The 23,998-nt window shown below is 38.6% G+C and overlaps 1 protein-coding gene across 4 annotated transcripts; it reads right to left on the reverse strand.

The window, feature by feature from the left end:
* Positions 1 to 2,027: 2,027 nt before the first annotated feature.
* On the reverse strand, positions 2,028 to 23,916 carry wdr25 (WD repeat domain 25). 4 transcript variants are annotated; one of them, XM_044374475.1, is made up of 7 exons: positions 23,702 to 23,916; positions 21,715 to 22,466; positions 15,887 to 16,034; positions 7,376 to 7,506; positions 5,679 to 5,849; positions 4,872 to 5,012; positions 2,028 to 2,355 (listed from the first exon to the last, which is right to left on the reverse strand). In XM_044374475.1, the coding sequence occupies exons 2-7, from the start codon at positions 22,450 to 22,452 to the stop codon at positions 2,134 to 2,136; spliced, it is 1,551 nt and encodes a 516-aa protein (XP_044230410.1). In that variant the 5' UTR covers positions 22,453 to 22,466; positions 23,702 to 23,916; the 3' UTR covers positions 2,028 to 2,133. The 4 variants fall into 4 exon arrangements, with proteins under 4 accessions (XP_044230410.1, XP_044230412.1, XP_044230411.1 ...); XM_044374477.1 differs by lacking the exon at positions 23,702 to 23,916 and adding an exon at positions 19,894 to 20,041 and having other exon boundaries at positions 21,715 to 21,798; XM_044374476.1 differs by lacking the exons at positions 21,715 to 22,466; positions 23,702 to 23,916 and adding an exon at positions 17,714 to 18,382.
* Between the last annotated feature and the right edge of the window lie 82 nt (positions 23,917 to 23,998).

Consider the following 23,998-nt stretch of genomic DNA (forward strand, 5'->3'; position numbering starts at 1 on the left):
TGATGTGTGGATTGGAGTTGTCAGAGGTATTTTCCCATTTCACCAAATGTTCTTCCTCATGCTCCTAAACAGCCAAACAGTTAAAAATGAACACTTTGTTTACTTACCTGTCAAAGAAGGCCATCTTCAAAGAGATATTTCCTGAAAAGTTTACCCTTGTATTCTGCTGTTGCTGGTCTCAAGTTTATTCCTTAATCACTTCTGAGAATTGTTTCATCCTCTCTGATTTGTTTAATAGTAATGATCTTCCATTCTTGACTTGTGAGCTGACTACAAACAGCACAAAACACATATGAACTGCAACAAATAGCAGTTTTCACCAATGAGTTTAAACACTTCAACAATGGGAAGTGTGTATTCACTTCACAAATTGCTTAGTGGTCGATTAAGAGAATAACATTCTTAATTTAACTGTTATTAACTGTAGTATAAACATCCGCAGGGGCTGGATCAGTGCCAAACAGTTAAGTGTATTTTAAGGACTGTTCTACAAGAGACTGAATAAAGATCATAAGCATCTGTCTGCACTTCACCGACTGCTCTGTTGTTGACTGGCTGGATTTTAAGAAGCACCTGGCAATGCTTTGACAGATGTCTGCACATTTTTTTTAGGTCTACGCTTGTCTCTCTGTGAGGCTCTTGAGTTTTCAGTGTGAAAAGAAATGTCATATCAGAGCCAGCAAGAACAAAAAGGAACAGAGGAAAAGTGATGTGTATGCAGAACGTGGAATGAAAAACACGACTGATTAGAAAATGCCCAAAGACATTTCTTTCTTTTTGTTTTGACAAAATCTTCAAGAAAATTGTGATGATGAAGTTCCTTAACGTATCTGGAGCGGAAAGTTGACTATAAAGGCATTGAGGTCGCGTGTATGTGTGTGGCGTACAAGATATTAGACTACTTTCCCTCCACCTACCACTTTGGATGAAACTCATAACAGTAGTTCACTTTGAAATGTTCACTGTGAAGAAACTTCCTTTGATCTAATGCAGAGTAATTTAGCTTGACTTCATCTAACCCATAGGAGATTACAGGATGTTAAAACAATGCAGGATGGGCCAAACCTGAATAACATTTTTACAGTTAAGATTTACACGATAGTGACCGTTGTTCTTGTGCTGATATGTAATTATCAGTGGGAATGAAAATGTATGTGGTTGTTTAAATAGGGTTGCCGTTACTAGATCTCTAGTTAGTAGTAAATATTATTACTAGACGAGAATGGTTAATTGAAGCACAGATTTGCATATATTAGAACACGGGTTAAATAAAACACATGTGGTATTTTAACAAATGTATTTATTGATTGATTGTTTGGGTATCGTAATGAGTCTGGTGTTTCACAGTGGGGACGCTGGGCTGTTCCACCTCGTTGTTCACCTGCGAACAAGCAAATAACATGCATTGATTCATGAATCAATAGTAACAAAGTATTTCTTAATTGAGGAGTATAATGGAAGATTTATGTCAAGCTAATCGTAACAGTAAAACTGATATCTGTCTGTGTCATGAACAAACTTACCTCTGCCTGTTCTCCTTCTCCCAGAATTCCCCAGGGGTTTGCACAGCTATTAACAGTTCCAGGAGGGTAACAACAAGCAGGAAGTGGGTTGGGGGAGTTGTACTGTTCAAATATATTTATTTATGCAAGATATTTATTAGATTTATATCTGGTTGTGTAAAGATTTATTAAGATTGTATATACTGTATTTTTGGCAATGGCTTTATGCACATATTTACTGTATATTTACATTATATGTTGAAGTAACCCTGTACACGGTATGTGCCAGCCAATTATTTGAGCAGACACTCTTACATGAAGGCAGTCAGTCTGTGTGTGTAGGTGATGCTGGAATGTGTTGGGCAGATCTGTTGTACACAGCGCGATGTAAAATAAATGTTTCATGCTGAAATGTCACCCTGGACTCCTGCCTCTCCTCATTTGCCTCCTTTGACCGCCCAGGCATTTTTTGCCAAATTCTTATCATCTTACACTAAGAGATAATGGGAGATAAAGTCTTGAAAATGGATGTACCCATGAGTTTTCAGTTTAATACAGTCTTCCATTTCATTCTCTTGGCCAACCTGCTACTTCTTATAACTTTTCAAGTCCGTTTTTACTTTGTGAGTTCTCAGTGCCAGACCTTGATCTCGCCAGCCCAGTCGCAAGTGGCCGCAGTTGCAGGCAGGACAGGATGCTGAGATACACACAGGCAGGGCTGGCTGTGGGCACGGAGAGTGTGCAGCATACGAGCGTTTTGGTAGTCATAGAAGTGAGCAGAGCCGGTGGAGCTCCCGGAGGCCAGAATAGTTCCATCCTGAGAGAACTCGCACTGCACCGCGTATCCCTCCACCTGCAACAAGAAAACACCTCTTAGTCACGATGCGTTAATTTTCCATCAAGAGCCAATTTAACATTTGCATCAGTATAATAAAATGTCAGCATAATAACTGTATTGTGATCCAGGAGCACAAGCAGCAGGGAAAAGAGATAGTGTAGCCTCTCTCTTAATACTACCACTGAGGTGCCCTTGAGCAAGGCAATAAAACACAGTACTAGGTGGAGCAGCTGTAACAAGGCTGTGGTTGCACTGAGCGTCTTCAACGTGTGAATTTGAGTAGAGCTGTAACAATTAGTCAATTAGTCCATCAACAGAAAGCTAATCTGCAGCCATTTTAATAATCAATTAGTTGTTTTAGTCATTTTTAAGCAAAAATGCCAAAAAATGCTGTTTGCAGCATCTCGACTGTGAGGATTTGAAGCTTTTCTGTATCAAACATGACTGCAAATTGAATATCTTTGAAATTTGGACAGCTGATCAGACAAAACAAGACATTAAAATACATTACTATGAGCTTTGAGAAATTGAAATGGGCATTTTTCACTATTTTCTGACATTTTATAGACAAAGCAATTAATCAAGAAGATAATTTGAATCTGAATGAAAATAATCATTGGTTGCAGCCTTAAATGTGTGTAAGTATGTGACTGTGGATCGGGGGGCATCTTCTGGAAAAATACCACGACACAATAGAACAGGGTTTCTGCAGTGACATTTTTAATACTGGATAGAGTGCAATTAAATACCCTTTTCGCAGTCATACTAGTCAAAAAATAATGGATAATAAGGCCTACAATTACCTATAAATCATATGAATTTACTGACATTTATATCATGTTTTTTGACAGTGCTTCTCAGCTATATATAATAATATTTCTTTAAGCACTATAATTAATCAGTTAAAATGACCTGGACACAGATAAGTGGGATTTAACAGCCTCCTATGTGCACAATCCCCTGTCACACCAGTCTAACTTGTAGTTTATAGATGTAGGACGTCAAACAGCCCTCAACCACATACCAAAAAAAACAGTTATGACTAATGTTACTGTCTATATCATGCTAGAAAAAATACTCAAGACCTTTGAAAATGAAATTTAAAATGTTTTTAAATTTCTAAGGCCTTTTTTGAGGGAATTGAAATAAATGCTTTTTTATGACTTTCCAAGACCTGTAGATACCCTGGTGGAGGTGATCTTTCTTTAATATCTCTGGTTGCATTAGGCTTGATTTTTATCATTTAACTCACTGGATGAAGTAAAAACAGACATTCTGATCTAGTTATTTTATATATAAACTTTTTTCTCAAGTGAATTTCAAGGAAATATACTATATCAGTATATATACTAATAACATGATATAAAATTACATGTAACATGATGGAAGATTTTATCCATATGAAACACCCCTTCCCTGGTTACATAGAGGTAAAACATACAAATTAAATCTTCATCATTCTGCCCCAGTTTGAGTGTCTTTTATATATATATATTCTGTATTTTTCTTGGAGCAGGATGACACTTAAAGACACTTACTATTTCAATTAAAACTATTGTGATTATTTTTCTATTTTTTTAAGTCTTTATTGATACAATACTCACATTGTGCCCATACATTATTTAGTGTGTATATAGTATGTGTACGATGGAAGTCCATACAAAAGGACGAACTTCTGAAGATACCCTCTTGAATTCAGACTACTGAAGTCTCATCTTAACTTCTGGTGGAATTTAGAATGAGATTTATATATAGAACTGGGACTGTAGATTTTGTCCTGCATCTCTTACATCAACGTCACGCTGCGAAGGGACGAGCATGTGAGTACTGCATTAAGACAGACTTGAACAAATCTGAACCTATCCTTTTAAATATTTGTTGGTATTTTTAAATATAACAGCTCGTTGTCATCAAAAGATGACACACACTTGCTTTCAGGCTATTTTTTGTACTGACAGTAAAGGTTGTGTGATGCCCTGATTGGTTGATAACACTGTTAGAAGTCTTTGCTTCAAAGTACTATATCATATAGAAAACATAAAAAAAGGCTCAGAAATGCGATGTTTTCAGGAATTATTTTTTGTTGATGTTGTGTTTTGCACCTCGGGGCCATCAACAAGAAAAAAAAAAAAAACTGGAGTGTGAGATATCAATTTGTTTCCTATCCATTTTTTGTATTTTTTTTAATCAACAATCCAAACGCCACAGTATCAACTCAACATGTTTTGAGTGATATTTATAATCTACAGCATATAGGCTCAGTGGAAATATTGTATTGTACTTAGTGTGTTTGTTTTGGGGGAGGGTGCTGTAGAGTAGATGCCGCAGGCTATGGATCTTACATAGCAACTATGTGTTGTGTAGGTTACAATGAGTGTGTATAGGTTTATGATTCTGTTTTTGCACAGCTTTGTTTGAATGAGGTTTTGTGTGTGTGCGTACATCCGACTCCAGTGCTTTTCTTATTGATCAGGCCTGTGTAACCCCCCACCTCCCACATCCCTGCCCCCGAGGCCACAGTCGTTACTGACCTTGTGTCCTTCATATCGCCGTCTCTTGTTCATCCTATAGGGCTGCTGGGAGGAGAACACCGCAACGTAGTTCCCATTTGTCTGGGCAATGAAGGACTCCTCCAGCGGATGAAGAGCCAGGCTGGGACATGTGTACCGCTCCTGGTGGTCAAATGATGTGGAGGGAAAAATCCAGACGGGAAATTACTTCAGCATTTGACCTTTTCTTGCTGTTACTAACCATAGAGGCAGCTGAATGTCAACTAGTCTATTCTGAAAAAGCGTTATGTCAAGAGGTCCGACAGGCGCACAAGGAAACAGACACACTTCATAATATGACGCAATCAATCCACGGTTTCAGAAAGCTGTTGATCCAACCCCATGTTCGTTTCTGAGGCAACAATACAGTTTGTATTAGATTATATTAACAATATTGTGAGAGTAGTACAGAGACTTAAAGTAACTGCTGTAGACAGTATTCTTCTGTACAATTAATGCTTCAACTGCAGAGACACTGATTCGAGAATGAGAATCTATTCAGTGCAAAAAATCTGAAAGCACAAAGGTTTTTTAAATAGGTGTAGTGCACACCCCCTCCAACCCCTTGTAACTGTCAAAATATGCCAGGTCCACATGCCTCATTACCAACTTGTTTCACATCAGGAGGTTCACACATTCTCAGGAATGTACCTTAAATAGGAAATGAGATTTGCTGTTAAAATTCCCACTGCTTTAAAGCCTTTTAGCTGGCAATTTCAGAATTATGTGCAAGTCAGCTCTATATTCATTCAAGGGCCTTTTTTCTCATTTATACACAGATTTCCTTACATGGTAGATCTGGTTGGAGACCTTGGCTGTGGTCTGGTAGTCCCAGGCAATGAGAGTGCGGTCCGCAGAGTCTCTGCTCACACAGTCTGAGCTTGTTATGAAGTCCACACCACCTCTCAGAAACAGAATGTCCAAGGTCTGCTGGATTCCTGCTTTGTACACTTTCACCACCTGAAAACACACGTGCACAAATCAGCAGGAAGCCCCTTAAAATTCATTGGAAAAAAAAAACAAAAAAAACATGCAGGCTGCTCTGAGGTAGTTAATATGCCATGTAATCTGCATGTCAAGTGTTCAGTAAAATCAAAAGTAAATATATACCACATTTTGTACAATGAATTTTGGAATTCATATTAAAGCTATTCATGATGCTTTTATAGCACATTTCTTCTTGTCATCCTACCTTCAAGGCAGGATGACAAGCAGACAAGTACATTGTGTCAGTGACCTTTCCTACAAAGACTCAGACATTTGCCTTTTATGCACTCTTAATATAGTGTTTTTGATCAACATGCTTCTACATTTGTTGCAATGTTGCAAGAACTCAAGGTGCTGTATCACATTGAAGCAGTGTCCAAACAACAGCTTATATAACTTATATTTTGAAATTTAACACCAAAAAAGCATCCAAATCAGATGTTTAAGGCTTCTAGTTTAAGGTAAACTTTAGTACTCTAGTTAACTTAAACGTTCATCTGCCATGAAAAAATTGTTGACTTATACGAACTTAACTGAACTTTTTCCTCTGTAACTTTGAACTCTTGCTCTTACGCACAAAACTGCACAGCTCCATTATTTTTAAAAACAGACATATCGTACCTAATCTTATAACACTTTTTCATATCGTCTATTGTTCATTTTTAACTTATGTTTCTTATATTTTGCAGTACTTGCCTGTTTTTGCAAATTCCTTGTATTTGAAAACCTACTTGGCAATAAACCCATTTCGGATTCTGATTATCAAACAGTTTTAACATAACATTGTGGAGCAATCTCATGAGTTTGTTTGGCAAGACTTCACACTAACTGTTTAATGTTGTGCCTGTGGGTGGGTGAGATGGTCTAGTGGTCCTTTTTATCTAGTGGGGTAATTTCATCCCGGAGCAAGCAACACACAGCCCGGGGCTCAGAGTGACAGGCAGCCTGGATGCTGCTGTATTAACAACCTCTTTGCTGAGGAGTGGTTGACGCGCTCTCCTCGCATTGACACCTGCTCGCATTGACACCTACTGGCAGAAGCAATCCCTGTTATATTGAAATCTAAAACCCTGCGGGGAGAAACGATCCAGTTTGCTGAGGGGGAAAAATTACATGAGAGCATTCGGATTCTGAGAAAGTGAATAGGATTATCATATTAAACAGTCCATTAAGCTTAATAGCAATATTAGGTTGCAGTTTCACAGGAACAATTTATGAGTCCCGAATGAAATTAAATTTTTCTTTGAACAATTAGTGAGATAATCTGCAGTGTTACTCCTATGGATGTAATAATTTTAGTGAAATATAGCATGGGTCATTGTGCACGGCCAAATGTAGACTAATTTGTTTGTGTTCGTGTTTAACTGTGAGTGTGTGGGAGGGAGCTGAGGGTGAAGAGCATTTGTTCTAAGCCTTCCTGCCTTACATTTATAAAGGTCAAACAACAGTCGGTGAACCAGAGTCGATAAAAATGATAGATGTACTGTAATATGTTTGACCTTGCAGGTGCGAGAGTCCCAGGCCTTAACCACTGAACCATAACCTCCAGTCAGGAATATCTCTGGGTTGCTGGGATGCAGGGCCACACACATCACCTTGAACTGGTTGTCCAATTTCACTACCTGCTGCCCTGCAGAGAGACACACACAAACACACAGAAAATAATAAGAAATGCTTCTTTCTTTAATTATAGATCTTTACAACTTTTGTCAGTGGAGTCTTGAATTATGAAGCACTAAGTTGAACTGTGATGGAAATCCGGAGAGATTGGTCCAATATTTTATTATATGGTTAAGTCAAAAGCTAAGATTCTTATGGAAAGAGCAACTTGCAACATCTTGAACTTATATACTGAATGCTGTTACTTTCAATCAGAATATGACATAAAGTATATTTCTTTTTATCAGCAATATTTTCAAATAACATCCAACAATAAGGAAGCAAAATATATTCACACGCAGTATGATGGCATCAAGGGCAAATAAGTCCAACACAAAAAGAGTTCAGAAAATTCAGTCAACTGCAGAGTATAACCTCTATCTATGACCACAGTGCAGTCTCCATATATTTTATAAAACAAAAAGGACCCCAAATTTTTTCAAAGAATAAGTGTTGTATCTTTAATAGTGTAATGTAATCTTCATTTAATCATCTACTTCGTGAAACAATACTGTGTCACTGAGTGATTATTTATCCTCTGTAGTAAAACGTAAAGAGTGTGTTGCCCACTCAGCTGTAGAGAACTCATTTTCAGATCAACTCTGTCCTCAGGCTTGTTTTCTGTTCTCACATCTCTCTGAACAAACAAATAGACTCTTCATGCGAGACTCTTTATAGGCTTTTTTGTTGTTTTTTTTTCATGTTAAAATGATGTAAAAAAAAAAAAATTCTCCAGAAACAAACCAACAGGGCACCTACATCTTGTGAGTGTGTTCTTCTGCACATTTTATTCACCGTTTATGGGAGAAAAAGGTTCAGACCAAATTGTCGCAGTCTGTGCTGCACAAAAAGCTTGATTAGACATTTTGTCTTTCTCAGCTGTCAAGACTAAACTAAACAATAAATTTCAACTACATTTCTCCTGAGATGCAAACTGTGCTGAAATTTCTCTTTGGTTTATTAATTGGGCACACTGTGAGGATCCAGTCCTCCTCGTGAAGGGCCCATTAGATTTCTGTGCAGTAAACACTGGGTGTAATTAAATTGTGCTGTCGCCTTTGTTGATAAACAGTGATTCACAAACGAGCTTGCTAATAAAGGATACAGTGAATCTAGCTGTAAGTTGCTGCCAAAGTTAGTGCTCCTGAATCAGTGTAGCTTCTGAAATCCATGAAGGAATGAACTAAAAAGAAGAGAAGCTTTCTGTGATCTCTTAGGTCAGACGGAGGGTCTGAGCTTGTTTACAGGCTGAACCCATCGAGTGTTTTTGATCATGTGTCTTTCTGTCATTAAAAAAAAAAAAGCTTCATATAATCTCACACAGGGACCATGGAGAGTTTCTTGCGATAAAAATCAAGACTTTTATATCATTGGATGCCCCAGAGCAGTTCAACAACTGAACTGTATGTCTCTAACTCACTTTAATGATGGTGATGATGAGCGTGCGATCCATTGAGGGACTGACCAAACATCTCTAAGATTGCATGGCTTTTGTTGTTTATTGTGTGGGGTTTGCAAGAGCCTGTCTGCATGCATCAGTCTTTGAGAAGCTACTTGATTTATACCTCGCTCAGGACACAAAGATAATCTAAACTGACAAAGACGTAGTGATGTAGAGAAGAAAAAACAGAATATAAAACACTGTTTTGGCTAGAGGCGGCTTTATCTAAATCAATTAAAAAGTGTCATACTTAAAAACAAAACAAAAACACCGAGGGGCTTAAATATAATTAAGCCTGACATGGTGCGACCAAAAATTAGTTTCCTGGGAAACAATGAAGACGGCTACATAAGCAACCAAGCCAGACTATGAGCCAGCAGCTCAGTCAAAGGCTATGCAAAGCAGTACACCTCAGGGTTCAACGGCACCTCATTAAATCCATCAAACAAACAACAAAGACCCCATCCAAAACAGTCTTAGGCAGTTAGCCCACAACAAAAAACGCACTTCATTACACACTTGTACCAGAACATTCCCACCAAGCCTTTTTAGAAAAGGGGGAATGAGTCACAGCTAATAAACTGCAGCAGAAATGGACCTGCTTTCACTTAATGGCGGACTAGCTTGCTCCCAAACTCGATTGCATTGATCCAAAGTTTTTAACAGCCAATTTCGTTGCGCTCACACTTCCTGCTTAATTGGCTTACCCTCGTGGTGATACGGAGAAGATCTGTCATCTAGATTTTAAACTCATGTTTGGCAAGACGATGAGAAATCAACATTCTCCTCGTAATAAATAGGGCCTCGTCATGTTTTGATTAAGCAAGATTAATTAGCTTGCTCGAGAGGGGAGATAAGGGAAGACTGCGGTGATCTGTCCCTCCCTCCCGATAGTTTACTTTGTAGTCCTGAAAGAAATGTGATCTGTGTGCAGAGCTGACACACACTGGATGACTGCAGAGCAGAGGACATTAGGGATGATTGGGATGGCAGGGATGAGCCCCTTAGAGCAGTAGGAGGCTGGGATGAAATGGATATTCTGCCTCATTACCGGCACCACCAAAGCAGGGTGCTGTCACTGCACATAAGCAAAGGTTAGAAACACATTACTTGGTTTTGACAAGCCTTATCCAAAAAAATATAGAAAATAGGCTTAATAAGCCACATTTGTAACTAGTTTGATCTTTTAAAGATACGTGACATTAAGTATGTACTGAGTCCAGATAAATGAGAAGGTGAGGAGACTTAAAATGACTGAATCTTGATTTATTATTTCAATCTTAATGAAAAGTTTATGTGCTACCTTATACACTGTACAGTGTGCTTACTGTGCTCCTGTATAGCTATTGATCACGACAGCAAAGATACTGCAGATTTACAATGTGACAGTAAGGAAGCAAAGTAAATATGTAAGTTTTTTTTTGTCAAGCTGCTGTTTCCAAGGTCAAAAATAAACCTTCCAGCTCAACTGAAATCTAACTCCAAAGTAGGAACAGTTGCAAGGCAATTGTCACAGCATGCATGCACAAACACTGGCTAACCTCTTTGAAAAAAGGCAAATTTAGCTACATTTAAGAGGTGTTAATGTATTGTAATGGCTCCTTAACCTTGATAATTGGGCTTGAATGTGCTTCAGTGATCATGCGCTTAATTAGCACCCCTCCACTGACAACCAAGCACGACAAAAAAAACAAAACCTAAAAGCACAAGCAGGTGACAGTTATCCCATCAAGGGTTGTTGATGACACTAGTATTGCATTAATATACTTAATAATATAGATATTCACTGAGACATTAAAACATAAATCCTAGGGGGGGATGAAAATACTTTAGTACTTTGAAGTAATAAAGCTGCAAAACACCAGACGTAAAGACCTCTGGGAACACATCCTGCTTCATGTTGGATCATATCATCACAGAAACAGTAAGTATGCACATACAGTACATCCTATCAATCTACCAATGATTCAATATAGAATGATCTGAGTTTAAGTCATTAGTTGCTTTTTTAAAAGTGGATCTTTTTTGTAACTTAACGGGGAAAACCTGTGTCAACCTAGCAGGTTACTCTTGTAAAACAAAGCCTTCAAAGTAGGTCAAAATGCAAATATGCTTGCCGGTGGCATTTGGAGTAAATGCTTCGTTGTGTGCTGCTGCATACATTGTCTTCTGGTGTGCATTGCTTAAGGCTGCTGTGATTATACAGCCACGCTGTACTGGTTACCTCGCTGAATATGCAAATGAGGTGTTAAGGAGGTAAAATGGAAGATATTGAAGAAAATACTTCAGTGTTGCAGTGTTTATAAAGACAAAGCATGTTGGTAATGTTATTTGAAACTTTGAGTGAAATTTACATATATAAGATTAAAACTCTTGGATCATTTCATAAATTCCTACCTATGATTATATAAAGTACCAGGTGTAGATTTGATTGACCAGATACCCCTAGAGACGTTTTTCTGTCATTTACATAAACTATAATTGAGAAAATAATTATGTCTTTTCATGCTCACAGCTCAAACTGTTAAGATAATTACCATTTATTTTTTGTAGAGTATCAACCATCAGTTGATTCATTGATTAGTTGATAGACAGAAAATTAAGCAGCAAGTAATTTGATAATTTCATAATCGTTTTAGTAATTTTTTAATGTAAAAATACCAAAAATTAGTTGTTTGTGATGATTTAATGCATTTCTTTGTCATACATGATAGTAAACTGAATATCTTTGGGTTTAGCACCACTGGTGGGACAGAACAAGACATTTTAAGATGTCACCTTTGACTCTGGGAAACTGTAATTTTTCACTATTTTTTGGCACTTTATAGACCAAATGATTAAACAGTTCATTGAGAAAATAATCCCATTTATTGATAATGAAAATAATCATTAGTTGAAGCCCTAAGTTTCTGAAATCATAACTACATACATTTCTGTTTAGTCAAAATTACATCATATTGGCCAAGTAACTATTAAACATGTAAAAACAATGATGAGTAAAAGTTTGTTAGGAATAATGTACGTGAAATAATTGCAGCAGCAAACACATGTCCCAGTTAAAATTTTTGAGCTGGAAGCCCACTGTGTGAGTGGTAACAATCTGGTACAAGTGCTTAAAATTCTGCACAACTGCATGTGGATTTTGATGTAAAAAAGACTTTCTGACAGTGTGGGTTACATGGATAGCCTGGTTTACTCCAATATATAACACCCAAATTATTTTTTTTAAACCAGCAGTTTTTGGTGGGATGACCCTAAAACTCAACCAAGCAATGTGACTCATTATTTTGCCCTTGCACTACTGGAACATGTAGCTTGAAGCTCATTCTTAGTAAGAAAAAAATGATGCATCTCACTGCAATAATGTGAAACTCCGTCGTACAACCTAACTACTGTTGAAGCCTTTAGTAACATTCATCAAGCATGATTTCGCGGAGCCAAAGTCAGGCGAAAGGCACTCTATAAGCCCACTCCAGTGCTGGCGCTATATTTGTGTATTATTGGTTTTTGGACAGCAAGGAGGATTCTGGCAGTGCCTGAAGGGATCTGGACAGATGACTCAAGTCCTGCATGCACATGCACAACCTGACACATCAACCTGCGGCTGCCTGTGGGTATATGGGCCTATTTTCCTATGCCAACCTCCGCCAATCAGCTTTTCCAAGGACAGCCGTGAAAGCGCTGGACAACAGCTGCCACTTCACACTAATGCCCTCCAGATGAAATTCATTTATTCCACTCCCCAACTCCTGCTCTTTCCGTTTCTCTTCCACTGGATTTATTCTGCCTCTTTTGATTTCTTTCTCTTGCATTCTTCCTCTCTTCTGCCTTTCTCTTTCTGCATTATGCCTCTTAACCTGCTCTCCCACCCTATATCCTTCTCCCCCCTCTACTATTGCCATTCAGCTGTGACAGCCTGTCCGTGGCCCACTGGGAGTTTATATAAGATTCGACAAATTAAATTGGACACAGGAACAACTGCAAAGATGGCCGGGGAAAATGGGCCCACACACCATTTTGGATGCATGGGCTCCTCTATAATTCCATTTCTCTGTAAACATACCTATTGGTGCAGCATCTGGTTGGGTATGCTAAGGTTAAAAACGGGGTCAGGTGTCCTACGAAGAAAGCGCAAGACTCTCACTGATCATTAAAGGGCCCACACACCTCTCCAAAGAGAGCCCAATTGAACAGAATAGGCCCAGCTGCCCTCCTCGTTGTAGTTGAGAGGCTCTGCATTAAATTGAAGAGTGTAAAGATCACATTTATCCTGATTGCGGTCTGACGAGCCAAACACTCCATACTCTGCTCCCTCAGTATCCCATCACTCCTGGTAGAGCTGGAGTTAACACATAGACTGCATTAACATCAGGAGCTTCATTAATTTTTCAAATATCACTGTCATAATTATGCCCAAACCTTGGTGTGTCACATGTGTCTGAAGTATAAATCCCCTGGAAGAATGGGAGATAAGCTTACTACACTGTGATGAGAAATCATAATTATGTTAGCCTGTATTGAAATCATTACGAGGCAAATTATGCATGCAGCTTGGCCTGTGTAGTATTCTCACTGCTTGGGTGTGATTGGTTATTAAGTGTCAGTACCTGGATCTTAGCTGTATGCACTACAGTTGTGCAGAAACAGGAACTGGAATTCCCAACTCCCATATTAATATGCAACTAAATTGAATTTCCTCAATCTTGTACTGCCATAGGAATGCATGCAAGCACACATCTGCCAACAACCACCAAACATAGTTTATTGGAATTTATATTCAAACAGAAAATAAACATAGTATGAATATAAATAAGAATAATGAAATATGAACAAAAAGGGAAAGGCTGTTGCATTGTCGGAGCTCTCTGGAAATCTGACATTACTTCAAAACTGACAGTCTGAACCCACTTGGGCATCCTATATCGCTCAGCAGGGCACTGGTGGCAGCCAAAGTATAAGACCAAAATAAACATTTGTTTGTTTATAGTTGTGGTTTGTGAAGTTCCAGTGTAAGGTCATGGTGGCTGCTCCTGCTGTGATGTATCCATTATTGATCCCCTTCCTGGAGCTGCCTGTGTGTTTAATGGGCTGGCCAAGCTATTATCCGTAGGCTTTATTGGCAGTATTGACAGACATGCTGAGAGGGGAAATGCAAACGGCAGCACGTCACCACAGCAATGTGTTGACCCTAGAGATGTAGATGCCACGGGGGCTTCAAAACGATGTCTGTTGTATGTTAACTCATTCTGATAAGCTTCTCTGTGGTCTTTTCTTGTACATATAAGCGCTGCAATGTGTTCTGGTAAATGCTGGTTAATGAACAGAAGGGACAAATACAGGGAGTTTAAGGTGATTCTTCCTGTTCAATCTGTTCAATTCAAACAGATTTTTTTTCTATAGATTATTATCAATGTTTTTAAATTTGGCTTTCTAGGAATTCATGAATTGTTACAGATAAAGGAAATGAGAGAATGTTATGTTAGCTGCTGAACTAACATAAGTGGTTTTCCTGTAATAGAGTGTGTGCTTTTACATGCAGTTGATTGTGTGCAGTTGAGTTGAGTTGTTCTCATCCCTTCTGCCATGCTTGTTAAATGTACACTTAGCCAGAAAGCACAGCATTTCCAAAGCAAACCAAATTATTGATCTTCTGTAAATGTCACCTTGAAAATGCATTGTACAAGCACACAAAAGGGCCGACAAACACAATGAGCCAGTGGATTAGTCTCAAAGTGGATTTTTACTGTTGATAGACAAAAATTGCCTTCAAATAAAGATTTTTAGACATGAAGAATGGTTGTTTTCTTTGTAATTGTGTACTGTACACCTGTGTTTGTATGTGTAAGAGAGATACAGAGAGATGGAGAAGGACAGGCGTCTCCATTGAGGTGAACATGAGCCTTCATACAACTTAATTTAGAGGATCGACCCGCTCTTTATATGAGACTGTCTTGAGATAATTCACTGCAGTGTCACTGCAGATTCTCAGGTCTGTAGAAAACAATGCAGCACAGCAACAAAAAGGTCACTGCAGGGAGTAATTAATGTAAATAATAATTACACATTTACATATTTTATGATGACATTATAATTAAACTGCTCTGTTAGTTGTTGTTGGCAGCTTTAATATTTTGTGATATGTTCACTGTTATAATCCTTTATATACATTATGATAAAGAAATGATGTTGCTGCAAACTAAACGCAGAAATGTCAGACATCATGAGCTGACGTGGACTGAATGCACAACTTAACTGGGCCGCAATGGATCTTGGGATGCAACAGGCTTTAAGGAAATGCCGGTTGTTTCATTGAAGTTTTGGGGAAAAAGGCAGCAGCATCTCTTGGCTGCATTTGGAGGAGTCGTGGGAATTGGATAGTTAAACTGGTCATGATGCATTTGCTCTACAAATGCGGATTTTGAAGCCCTTTGAAATGGTCGCAACTATAGAGAGAGGAGAATGAAAAGGAGAGAGAAGCAGCTTTGCAATGGGTCTAACAGGTTTTGGAGCTCAAGGCAATTTAAAGTCACTCCACATTTATATTACTATGCTAACTTTAAATTCAAGTTTGAAAAATGCTAAAATTGAAAGAACTGAAAGGGCCAAAAAGTTTTGTTTTCCCACAACAATAGCTTAGAGAAAAATGTCTGATGAATAGCACTTCAAACTGAATTTCAATTAAGTAAATTTAATGCTGTTTGACTGTAACTTTTTCAATATTTGAGGAAAATAGGTCCACCACGGTTATACTGGTTTAGTACCTCAACAGAGGGAGGAAACACTGGATGTATCAAATATTACAGCTAATATTGAGTTCAGCAGAGGTGACGTACTTCAAAGAGTAAACACAGCGGTTTGCTGTGTGACACTGTGTTCATCAGACCTTCAGAAATAAAGTGTCGCTGCTCACCTGTCTCTACGTCTGTGATCACAGCAGTGTTGTCAAATGAGCCAGTGAGGAGGCATCGCCCGCAGGGGGTCCAACAGGCATCTCGCACAGCTCCTGAATGGCAGGTGTAAACCCTCAGGCATTGTCCGCTCTCTGCTCCATCCCACACCTGCCAGACACATCACATAAAGCCAAAGTCACAAACACAACTAGACTGCAGTAACAAAGACATTTTTACATACTGTGCAAAAGCTAAAAAGTTTTTAAAGAAAGTTTGTGCTACAGAATGACTTGAATTGAAAGGAAATGATGTCGCTTAATGGTTTTCAGCAATTTTCAAATCCAGAAGAGAACATACAAATAATTTGTGCTCAGTCTTTGCAGGTTTCTTTGACATTACTGTTATATGAAAGAGGTGTACTAAAAAGTTAACAGGTGACACTTACTGCTTCATCCTTTACACACCAAACAAACACCTGATGAAATAATATGCAGTATGACATAAGGAAGCAGCGATAGAGACAGACAGCACTGACACACTGTGCTTTCCTTCACACAAGCATGAGAAAAAGGACCTGCATGCTTTGGACGAGGTTTCAAGGCAGTTTACTGAGAACCAAGTATTTGGCGGCCACTGATCTGAAATTTTTTCTGCCAGGTCCTTAGAGCTGACGCACGCAATGTTGTCCTCCAGCTCTAAAACGTTTTCCTGCGTGAATGACAACTAGTCCCTTTCCCTCTTTTCTGTTTCTCTCTCTGTCTTTCTCTCAAAGCTGAAAAAGATACAATCAAAGTCTTCCTTGGCTAAATTCTACTGTAATGAAACAACATGAAATGACTGAGCAAAGTGCTGCGGGAAAAAAATGCCATGATAAGTACTAATCAGGCTTATTTGGAGGATTTAAAAGCAAAAAACAACCTTTCTAATTAATTAATCGCACTAATTACTTTTGAGTGTGCCTATAAATCAGTTCTCAGTAAGGTGTTATGGCTTAATGGTTTTATATTGTCAAGGGCTCCTGTGATCACAGACTGAAGAAAAAAGCACCCGGCTGTTTGTTGTGACCACCGTGACTATTCTATCTATGAATGAAGTGCTAATCTGAGAATTTGGTGGCTTTGTCATTAGTCATTTCTGTGGTAATTTTGCACTTCAAAAAGATCACTTTGCAAGAAGGTTGGTCAATATTGTGACACGCTTTTCATCAGATTTCCTGTTCATAGGAGTATGATTTTCTGTCAGAAAGACAAAAGCGTCTCCCTGAAGCCGGGCCTGAAATACAGTGGGTGGTCTTGTCTGGTGCCCACTGAGGTGAGGTATTACACTAATGATGAGAAGGTTTTTTTCTGTTTTTTGTTTTTTTTTTCCTCTCCCAGCATCACCAGGGCCACAGAGGAACTTTGAAGATCTGTGGGGCACTGCAGATCCTTCTCTGCCTCTCTCTGTGTTTCATTATTAAATATGACTCCTCCAGTCAGCATATGAAACACACTGAGAAGTAGTGTACCAGAGCTCCCACAGGAGATAGACAGGGGGGGGGGGGGGGGGGGGGGGAGATGGACGAGAGAGAGAGTGACATATCAATCCAGCAGGCGGTAGTTTAACAAACAGAATGCCAGAAATGCCTCCGGGGTGTGAAAAAAGTAACTGGCAGAGAGAGACAGAGAGAGTTATTTTAAATTGCAAAAAAAAAAAAAAAAAAAACGCTAAATATGAGAGCGATGCATTCATTTGGAATATTTCAATGCATTGTGCAACAGGATAGACTCCCTCTCTGTGTGATCTTTGGCTTAGGGAAACACTGCCACCTCAAGGTAACATGGAAATCTGTTGATGGTAGGACGTACAGTCACAAAAGCTCCAATATATTCAGCCAAACACAGTTCTTCATGGCAAGTCCGACAAAGTGGCATGCTGCTTAAGCCCTGTCTCCAGGCTGTTTCCTATGAATGACAGTGTTAATGAAATGCTCCATAAATACACCATTCAGTGCATACATAATTGCAATAATCCCATACAATGTGAGACCTGAGCATGGGTGAAAACGAGCATTTGTTTATTTGCATCCCCTTTAATTTCACCGGCCACTTAACAGACATGCTGATGACTCATTGGGTAATCTGCTTTCTAAATGACTCTAGGTAATTAAAACTAAATTGGTATTCGTGTTATCAACTTAAAACTGCTGCCTTACACCTGCTGTAGCCATGGCGACAACAGCTGCCAAACAGGCTGGAATAATAATAGTCCGACTCTGCTTCTGAGGAAACTGGCAGACAGAATGGAGGAAGAGAAGCGGGAAGCCTGAAGGGTGTTGGTGAAGAAACGCAAGTACAAGGAGGAAAATCTTCATGAGGAGACTTCATAGACTGTGTCCCCTGTCTTTCTTAAGCCAAACACAAGCTGCAGTCAAAGTGAAAGAGTGCTGAAAGACATAATCAATAAAGACATACAATTTAAACGCCCCATTGTGAGGCAAAAAGGGATTTTCACATATGAGCCTGTTTTCTACACCAACACACCTCAGAATGTATTAAAGTACTTATACCATTGCCGCTTACCAAAGAAAAACTTAAACTGTACTTAAACCGTGTTAACATCAAAATAGTGTTTGATTTTTTTAGACCTTAACCACTTAGTAATAATCAATAGTAATAATTGATAAGTCATTCAAGTTACTTATCAGGCAAAAATGCGAAACATTCCCTTGTTCCAGCTTGTTCACAATTGTGAGAAACCAACATTTTTCTTTGTCTTGTGTGATAGTAAACTAAATATCTTTGAGTTTTTGGACTGTTAACTGTATTAATTGAAGAAATAATCGTCAGATTAATTGAATCGATGATGATGATGCCACTCTGCATACTTACACTCTGCATTTTTTTATGTTTGTAGTCAGTTTGATCCATCATTAGGTTTTACTACTAAAAGTTAATTGGTAACCCAGTGTGAAGCTGTGTGAAGTATTGTTGCTATGGTTACCTACATTTAACTATACTGTATTTCAATTACTGACCTACAACAGTGGATAAACTGTTGACCAGAGGCGTTAAATTGTGCAATTTATTGAAAACTTGCCATACAATTGGAAATACTTTTAGTGGCTATTACATAAAATATATCAAAAAGTGCCCGATGGCCACTGGTTTTATTATTGCAATAAATAACTGTCTTCTGAACTGCTATGACTATGAAGGGAAACATCTCCTATTTTCTGCCACCCGCTTATTACTTGATTACTTTAAGCTAAAATTCGCCATTACTATTGAATATTTATCAAGATTACATCACAATCATAATAAATCTTGGCCAAGATCATTAGAAAATTGTCTGCAGTAGAAAATTGTAATATTGTTAGCACTATTTTCATGTCAGATTTTGACAAGTTATAACTGAAATTACTATGTGGAAGCTGAAGATCTCTGAGTTCATTATGAACTTTTGGAGAGGAAAACACAACCTGTTGAAATCCCCCTACTAAAAATGAGCAAAATGGCTCAGGAGACTTGTGCATAGACAATTAAGAGTATTTCATATGCTCCTCTAACAATTCGTCTCACAGAAAACATCTGGTTACGTAGCCTGAGAGGGAGAAGAAGAGAAATCCTTGCATACAAACAACCAAACCTTCTCGTCCCCTCTCCTCCTCGTCTCCACCATCTGCTCCAAACAGCACTTCCAGGTGCCAGAAGAGGTGGCTGCCATATTGCTGCACTTGTATGATTATGCAAATGATCTCATGCATATTTAAATTATTAATTATTCAGAGTTCTCACAGGATATTGGTGAGGTGCGTGATTTCGTACTGGGACAGAAATATTCCGTCGCTGGCAGTCACCTGCATTGCTTGACCTTTACAGTAGGGAAATGAGGGATTGTTTTCCTAACCTGACGCATCAGATGGATCACAGAACCATCTAAGAAGTCATCCTTGGACACTGTTTGGAAAAGGGCAGGCACTTTGAAAAAAATACTTAGCAGGTGATTGGATGAACCATCTGTCTATCACCATCTATCACCGTCTTACCTTGCGGGGCAGCTGGATTCGCAAGATCATGCGAGAATCCTCATAACGCGCTGATTAGTCCGAACTATCGGTGGTTCGGACACAAGTGCATAACTTGAAGTCTGACAAGATGGATGTAATCCAGCTGCCTCGCAAGGTAATTGTTTTCCTGGTGTGAAATAAAGAAAAGGAGGGGGGGGTGAGGGGGAATCAGAGAGAGACCGAGAGAGAGAGAGAGAGATAGGAAGTCCCATGGGTCCTGACACAAATTCAACTGACAGTGACAGATATGATTCTAAAGAAAGTGGTTTGTGGTACATTTATAAAGTGAGGCAGCAGGGCAGATATGATCTCTCTGCCTGTGTCACTGTGCCAATTACATTAAATGTCAGGTAAGTGATTTTCCCCTTAGACCTCTCCAATGCACTTGGCACCTGCCTGACACTGTTCTGATAAATGGATTTTTTGCCAGACCAAAATGTATATGGAGCAGTCCATAAGTGACCCATAACCAAGTCTGACAAATTTTAATCACATGAGAAAAAACAGCAGAATGAAAAATTTAAATGGTTACTTTAATTGCAATCATCAATTTAAATAAAATAAGTCAATAAAACAAGCCTTCATTATTGGAAATGTTGCACTGCAGAGGCAATGAATCTCTCCTTTATTGTTTTTCAAAGCCTCCGAGGCTAAGCACATCAGGGCTCCGTTCTTTGTATGTGGATAACAGAGTGATCCAGATTGGACTGTTGATGATTTGAACATGAGTCTGGATTTTTTGGTTCTTAGAAGCTGTCTTAAAAGCCATCTGGAACTGTTGTCATAGCAACAAGTCCTTAAGCCCAAACCTGCTAACATCAGCTGGATCATGGCCGAGATGTTTTAGGGTGAACAGCATGTATGAACTGATTTTCTAATACAAATGTCTCACTTTCTCAGATTTATCATGAAGGAATGTTGATATAATTATGATTTTAGATGAAAAGATGCAGGTTTTTGATAAATCATTATGATCTATTGGTGTAATTATCACAATTTACTTATAATTAGTTATAATTAAGAGTTACCTATACTTATACATGATAAAATATAGGCTACAACTAAATGAAAGTTTGTACATGAAAAATGAATCAATACAATTTTTGTTTGAGATACTCTGTGCAAAAAGACAACTAAAAGACTGGCTGTTAGACTAATGGAGCCAGAACATGACATTTAACATAATATTTAGATGGGAATTTGTCATTTGAACACTAAAACTTATTGAAAAATGATTAACTGCAGAACTCACTTTGCTGAAACGTATTTATGCACTTAGAGCTGCTTTTTGAGATTTGTTTTTCATTTTTGAGATGTTTTAATATGGTTTCATTGTCATAGCAACATTCACAGTCTTACCACATTCACTGCTAACATCTAATTGTTTATCAGCGATGAAAGTGTGGAAACAGTAGAAACACAATGTAGAACAGTAGTAACAATGCAGGAACACACTTAAAATGAGACTTATGTCAATTAATCTATTCCCCCAGTGCATGCTGGGATGAGTTCCCAACACACCTACCACTTTTAACAGCAATCATATGATCAGCAATCAGCCAATCACATGAATACTGATCATTCTTTCAACTCTCTAATCATTTTTGCTTTTATTATTCGAGATGACTTCATCCAGGATTAACAAATCAAACCTCTAACTGCCTTCAAAGAACCAAATTAGCTGGATGAGAAATAACAGGATTATTTTAGTCTGATAACAGCATGTTAACCTGAATTAGTTAAGCCACATTTGAAGAAGAAGGCCCATGTCTAGTCTAGCCTTATTGTTGCTATCGTTACCTTGAAAGTCTTGTCCATGGAGGCAGACAGCAGCAGATGACTGAGATGAGGTACTGGACACCATTGCACTGTGTTTACCGGGCCCTGGTGGCCTCCCAGGCTCATTAGAAGCCTCCTCGGTATCCCTGCAGCTCCAGGTTTGTGAGCAAGATATGGCTTCACTTTCGTCGACACGTCTGAGAGAATTTGGCTGTCCCTGGTCTGAATCCCTGGGACTTGCTCTGCTGGATACTTTGTGCCCGCTTTCTCTACTGAAGTGACAAGTCTCTGTCTCTTCGGAATGTATGGTCTGACACCAGGTGGGACAGTGTGAGGTCTTTTTGTTGTGTTCGACCCATCGCCGAAGATTTGTGCCATGTGAGGAAGAGTCTGCAGTTGTGTGAGCTTCCCCTGAGTACCAGGTAAACACAGAGGAGCGGCAGTTTCCCTAAAATGTTTATCTTGAGCTGCACCACTACTACAATATTTCATTTCCCTGTCAAAGCAGCTCTGCGGCTGTAGTGATGAACTGTTTCTTTCTGGGACGTTTTCATGATATTTCAACATTGTCCTGTCAGGGTCAGCTGTGTAGTTGTGAGGGCTGGGTGTTACCTCAAAAAAATTACATCCCCTGACTTCTTGGTTGTCTTTTGCCTGTTTGCAAGACCCAGTATGGACAGAAGCTGATCCTCCTCCCTCCTTTTGATCCAAAGAATCATCCTCAGACTCAGAATCCTCATAGGCCACTAGTGAAGACATCTTCACATGACACCCTGTTTGGAAAGAGGTGACAGGTGAGATGTCAGTGTAGTTAATTCATTACAGGCCCAAGAGTGACATCTAGTGGTTGCCTGGATATTTCTATATCTAAAAGTAGGATGTAAAGGACAGGTTCACAATTTTTCAAGTCTGTCTTAAAACAACAGGCTTTTCGAAACAGGCTTTGCTTGCCATAATCATTCCTCCTATTCATACTGACCATAAGAAGATCCTTTCATGATGCACTTATAATGTAAGTGATGAGTCTTTTTAGTGCACTCTTTTTGTTAATATACACACAAAGAGGGAATTTGATGTTAAAAAGACTGTAAATGTGGCAAATATCTAGCCTACTTGATATGACTAACTTGAACTGCTGAAGCCTCATATAAGCTTCAGATAAACTTTTAAATGCATTTTTGCACAAAATAACTGTGTGGACACACTGTGAATTTTGGCCCCCATCACTTACATCAAAAGCACATTTGAAGCAAATCTTTAAATAGTCAGTATGAACAGGAGGAATGACTACAGCAAGGAAAACCTCCTCTTTCAGTGTTCATATGGGCGCCTGACTGTTGTTTTAAGACAGAATTGAAAAATTGTGAACCTATCCTTTAAGCCATCACTGCCACTAACATGCCACATTTCAGAGTTTTGTTACAACAGCGGTTTCTACATGAAAATAACATGACTTGGAAATTTAACAACAAATTTAAAGTTGTTGTTTTAACTTAGGTTATCCTCATTGATGAGCTGCCATGTCTAATGTGCATCAACCATAGACTGTATATAAAGATAAGTATCTTTATTTACAATCTATGGCATCAACTGAATAGAAACAAGAAGAAAAAACTAGAGGGCTGCTTGCACTTACAGAAAACAATTAAAAAAGGGGAAAGGGGACAATATTTTAGGCTGTTTCTGTTATCAGTGAACGTTGCCAAAACACAGAGTAATGTTAGCTAACTTATAATTACCTTCTACTAACAAATTAACTCACTACCTTGGGCAGAGCAAAGTCACTGTAGCTATGAAAGTTATATTGTTCCTACTTAATTCCTATTATAGACTGAGTAACGACGACTAACGTTATACCGAAGTTTGCACGTTAGGGAAACGTTATTGTTGTAACGTTTACATCGCAATATTAACGTTAGCTAGTGTTAGTTCTTCGCATTTCTGACTCAAATAATGACTTTGACACTGCTAGCTTACACACGAAGATATCCAGTAAAATACTGTGTACCTGTAAGCAATTGTATCCGATGTCTGAAACGCCAAAACAGTCAAAACGTATGTGTGCTGTCCAACATCCCGCAAATTGTAAAAACAGCCGGTAGGAACCAAATATCTGTCCCTCTCTTCCGACATCTATCCAATTATATGTATGTATATTTCATTTAGGTTGCTAGGTTTCATGCGAAATTAACCTTAAAAAATACAGGGAAAAAAACATTTTTGTATTAAAATGATCTTAAAATTACAAGCTTCCAAGTGGCATTGTTGCACTGATGAATCCATAGCGGAACGTTGGAGCAAGACA

The sequence above is a fragment of the Thunnus albacares genome, chromosome 15 (assembly GCF_914725855.1).
Source record: "Thunnus albacares chromosome 15, fThuAlb1.1, whole genome shotgun sequence".
Classification (NCBI taxonomy): domain Eukaryota; kingdom Metazoa; phylum Chordata; class Actinopteri; order Scombriformes; family Scombridae; genus Thunnus; species Thunnus albacares.

Bases quoted from the DNA above. Each gene is read 5' to 3' on its own strand.
- wdr25 (XM_044374475.1), bottom strand. From the start codon at position 22,452: ATGTCTTCACTAGTGGCCTATGAGGATTCTGAGTCTGAGGATGATTCT. The intron at 5,850-7,375 runs GTCAAACATATT...GTGTGTTTTCAG, and splicing joins GGGACTCTCGCACCTGCAAG to GTGGTGAAAGTGTACAAAGC. The intron at 2,356-4,871 runs GTCAGTAACGAC...TTCTTGTTGCAG, and splicing joins GGCGATATGAAGGACACAAG to GTGGAGGGATACGCGGTGCA.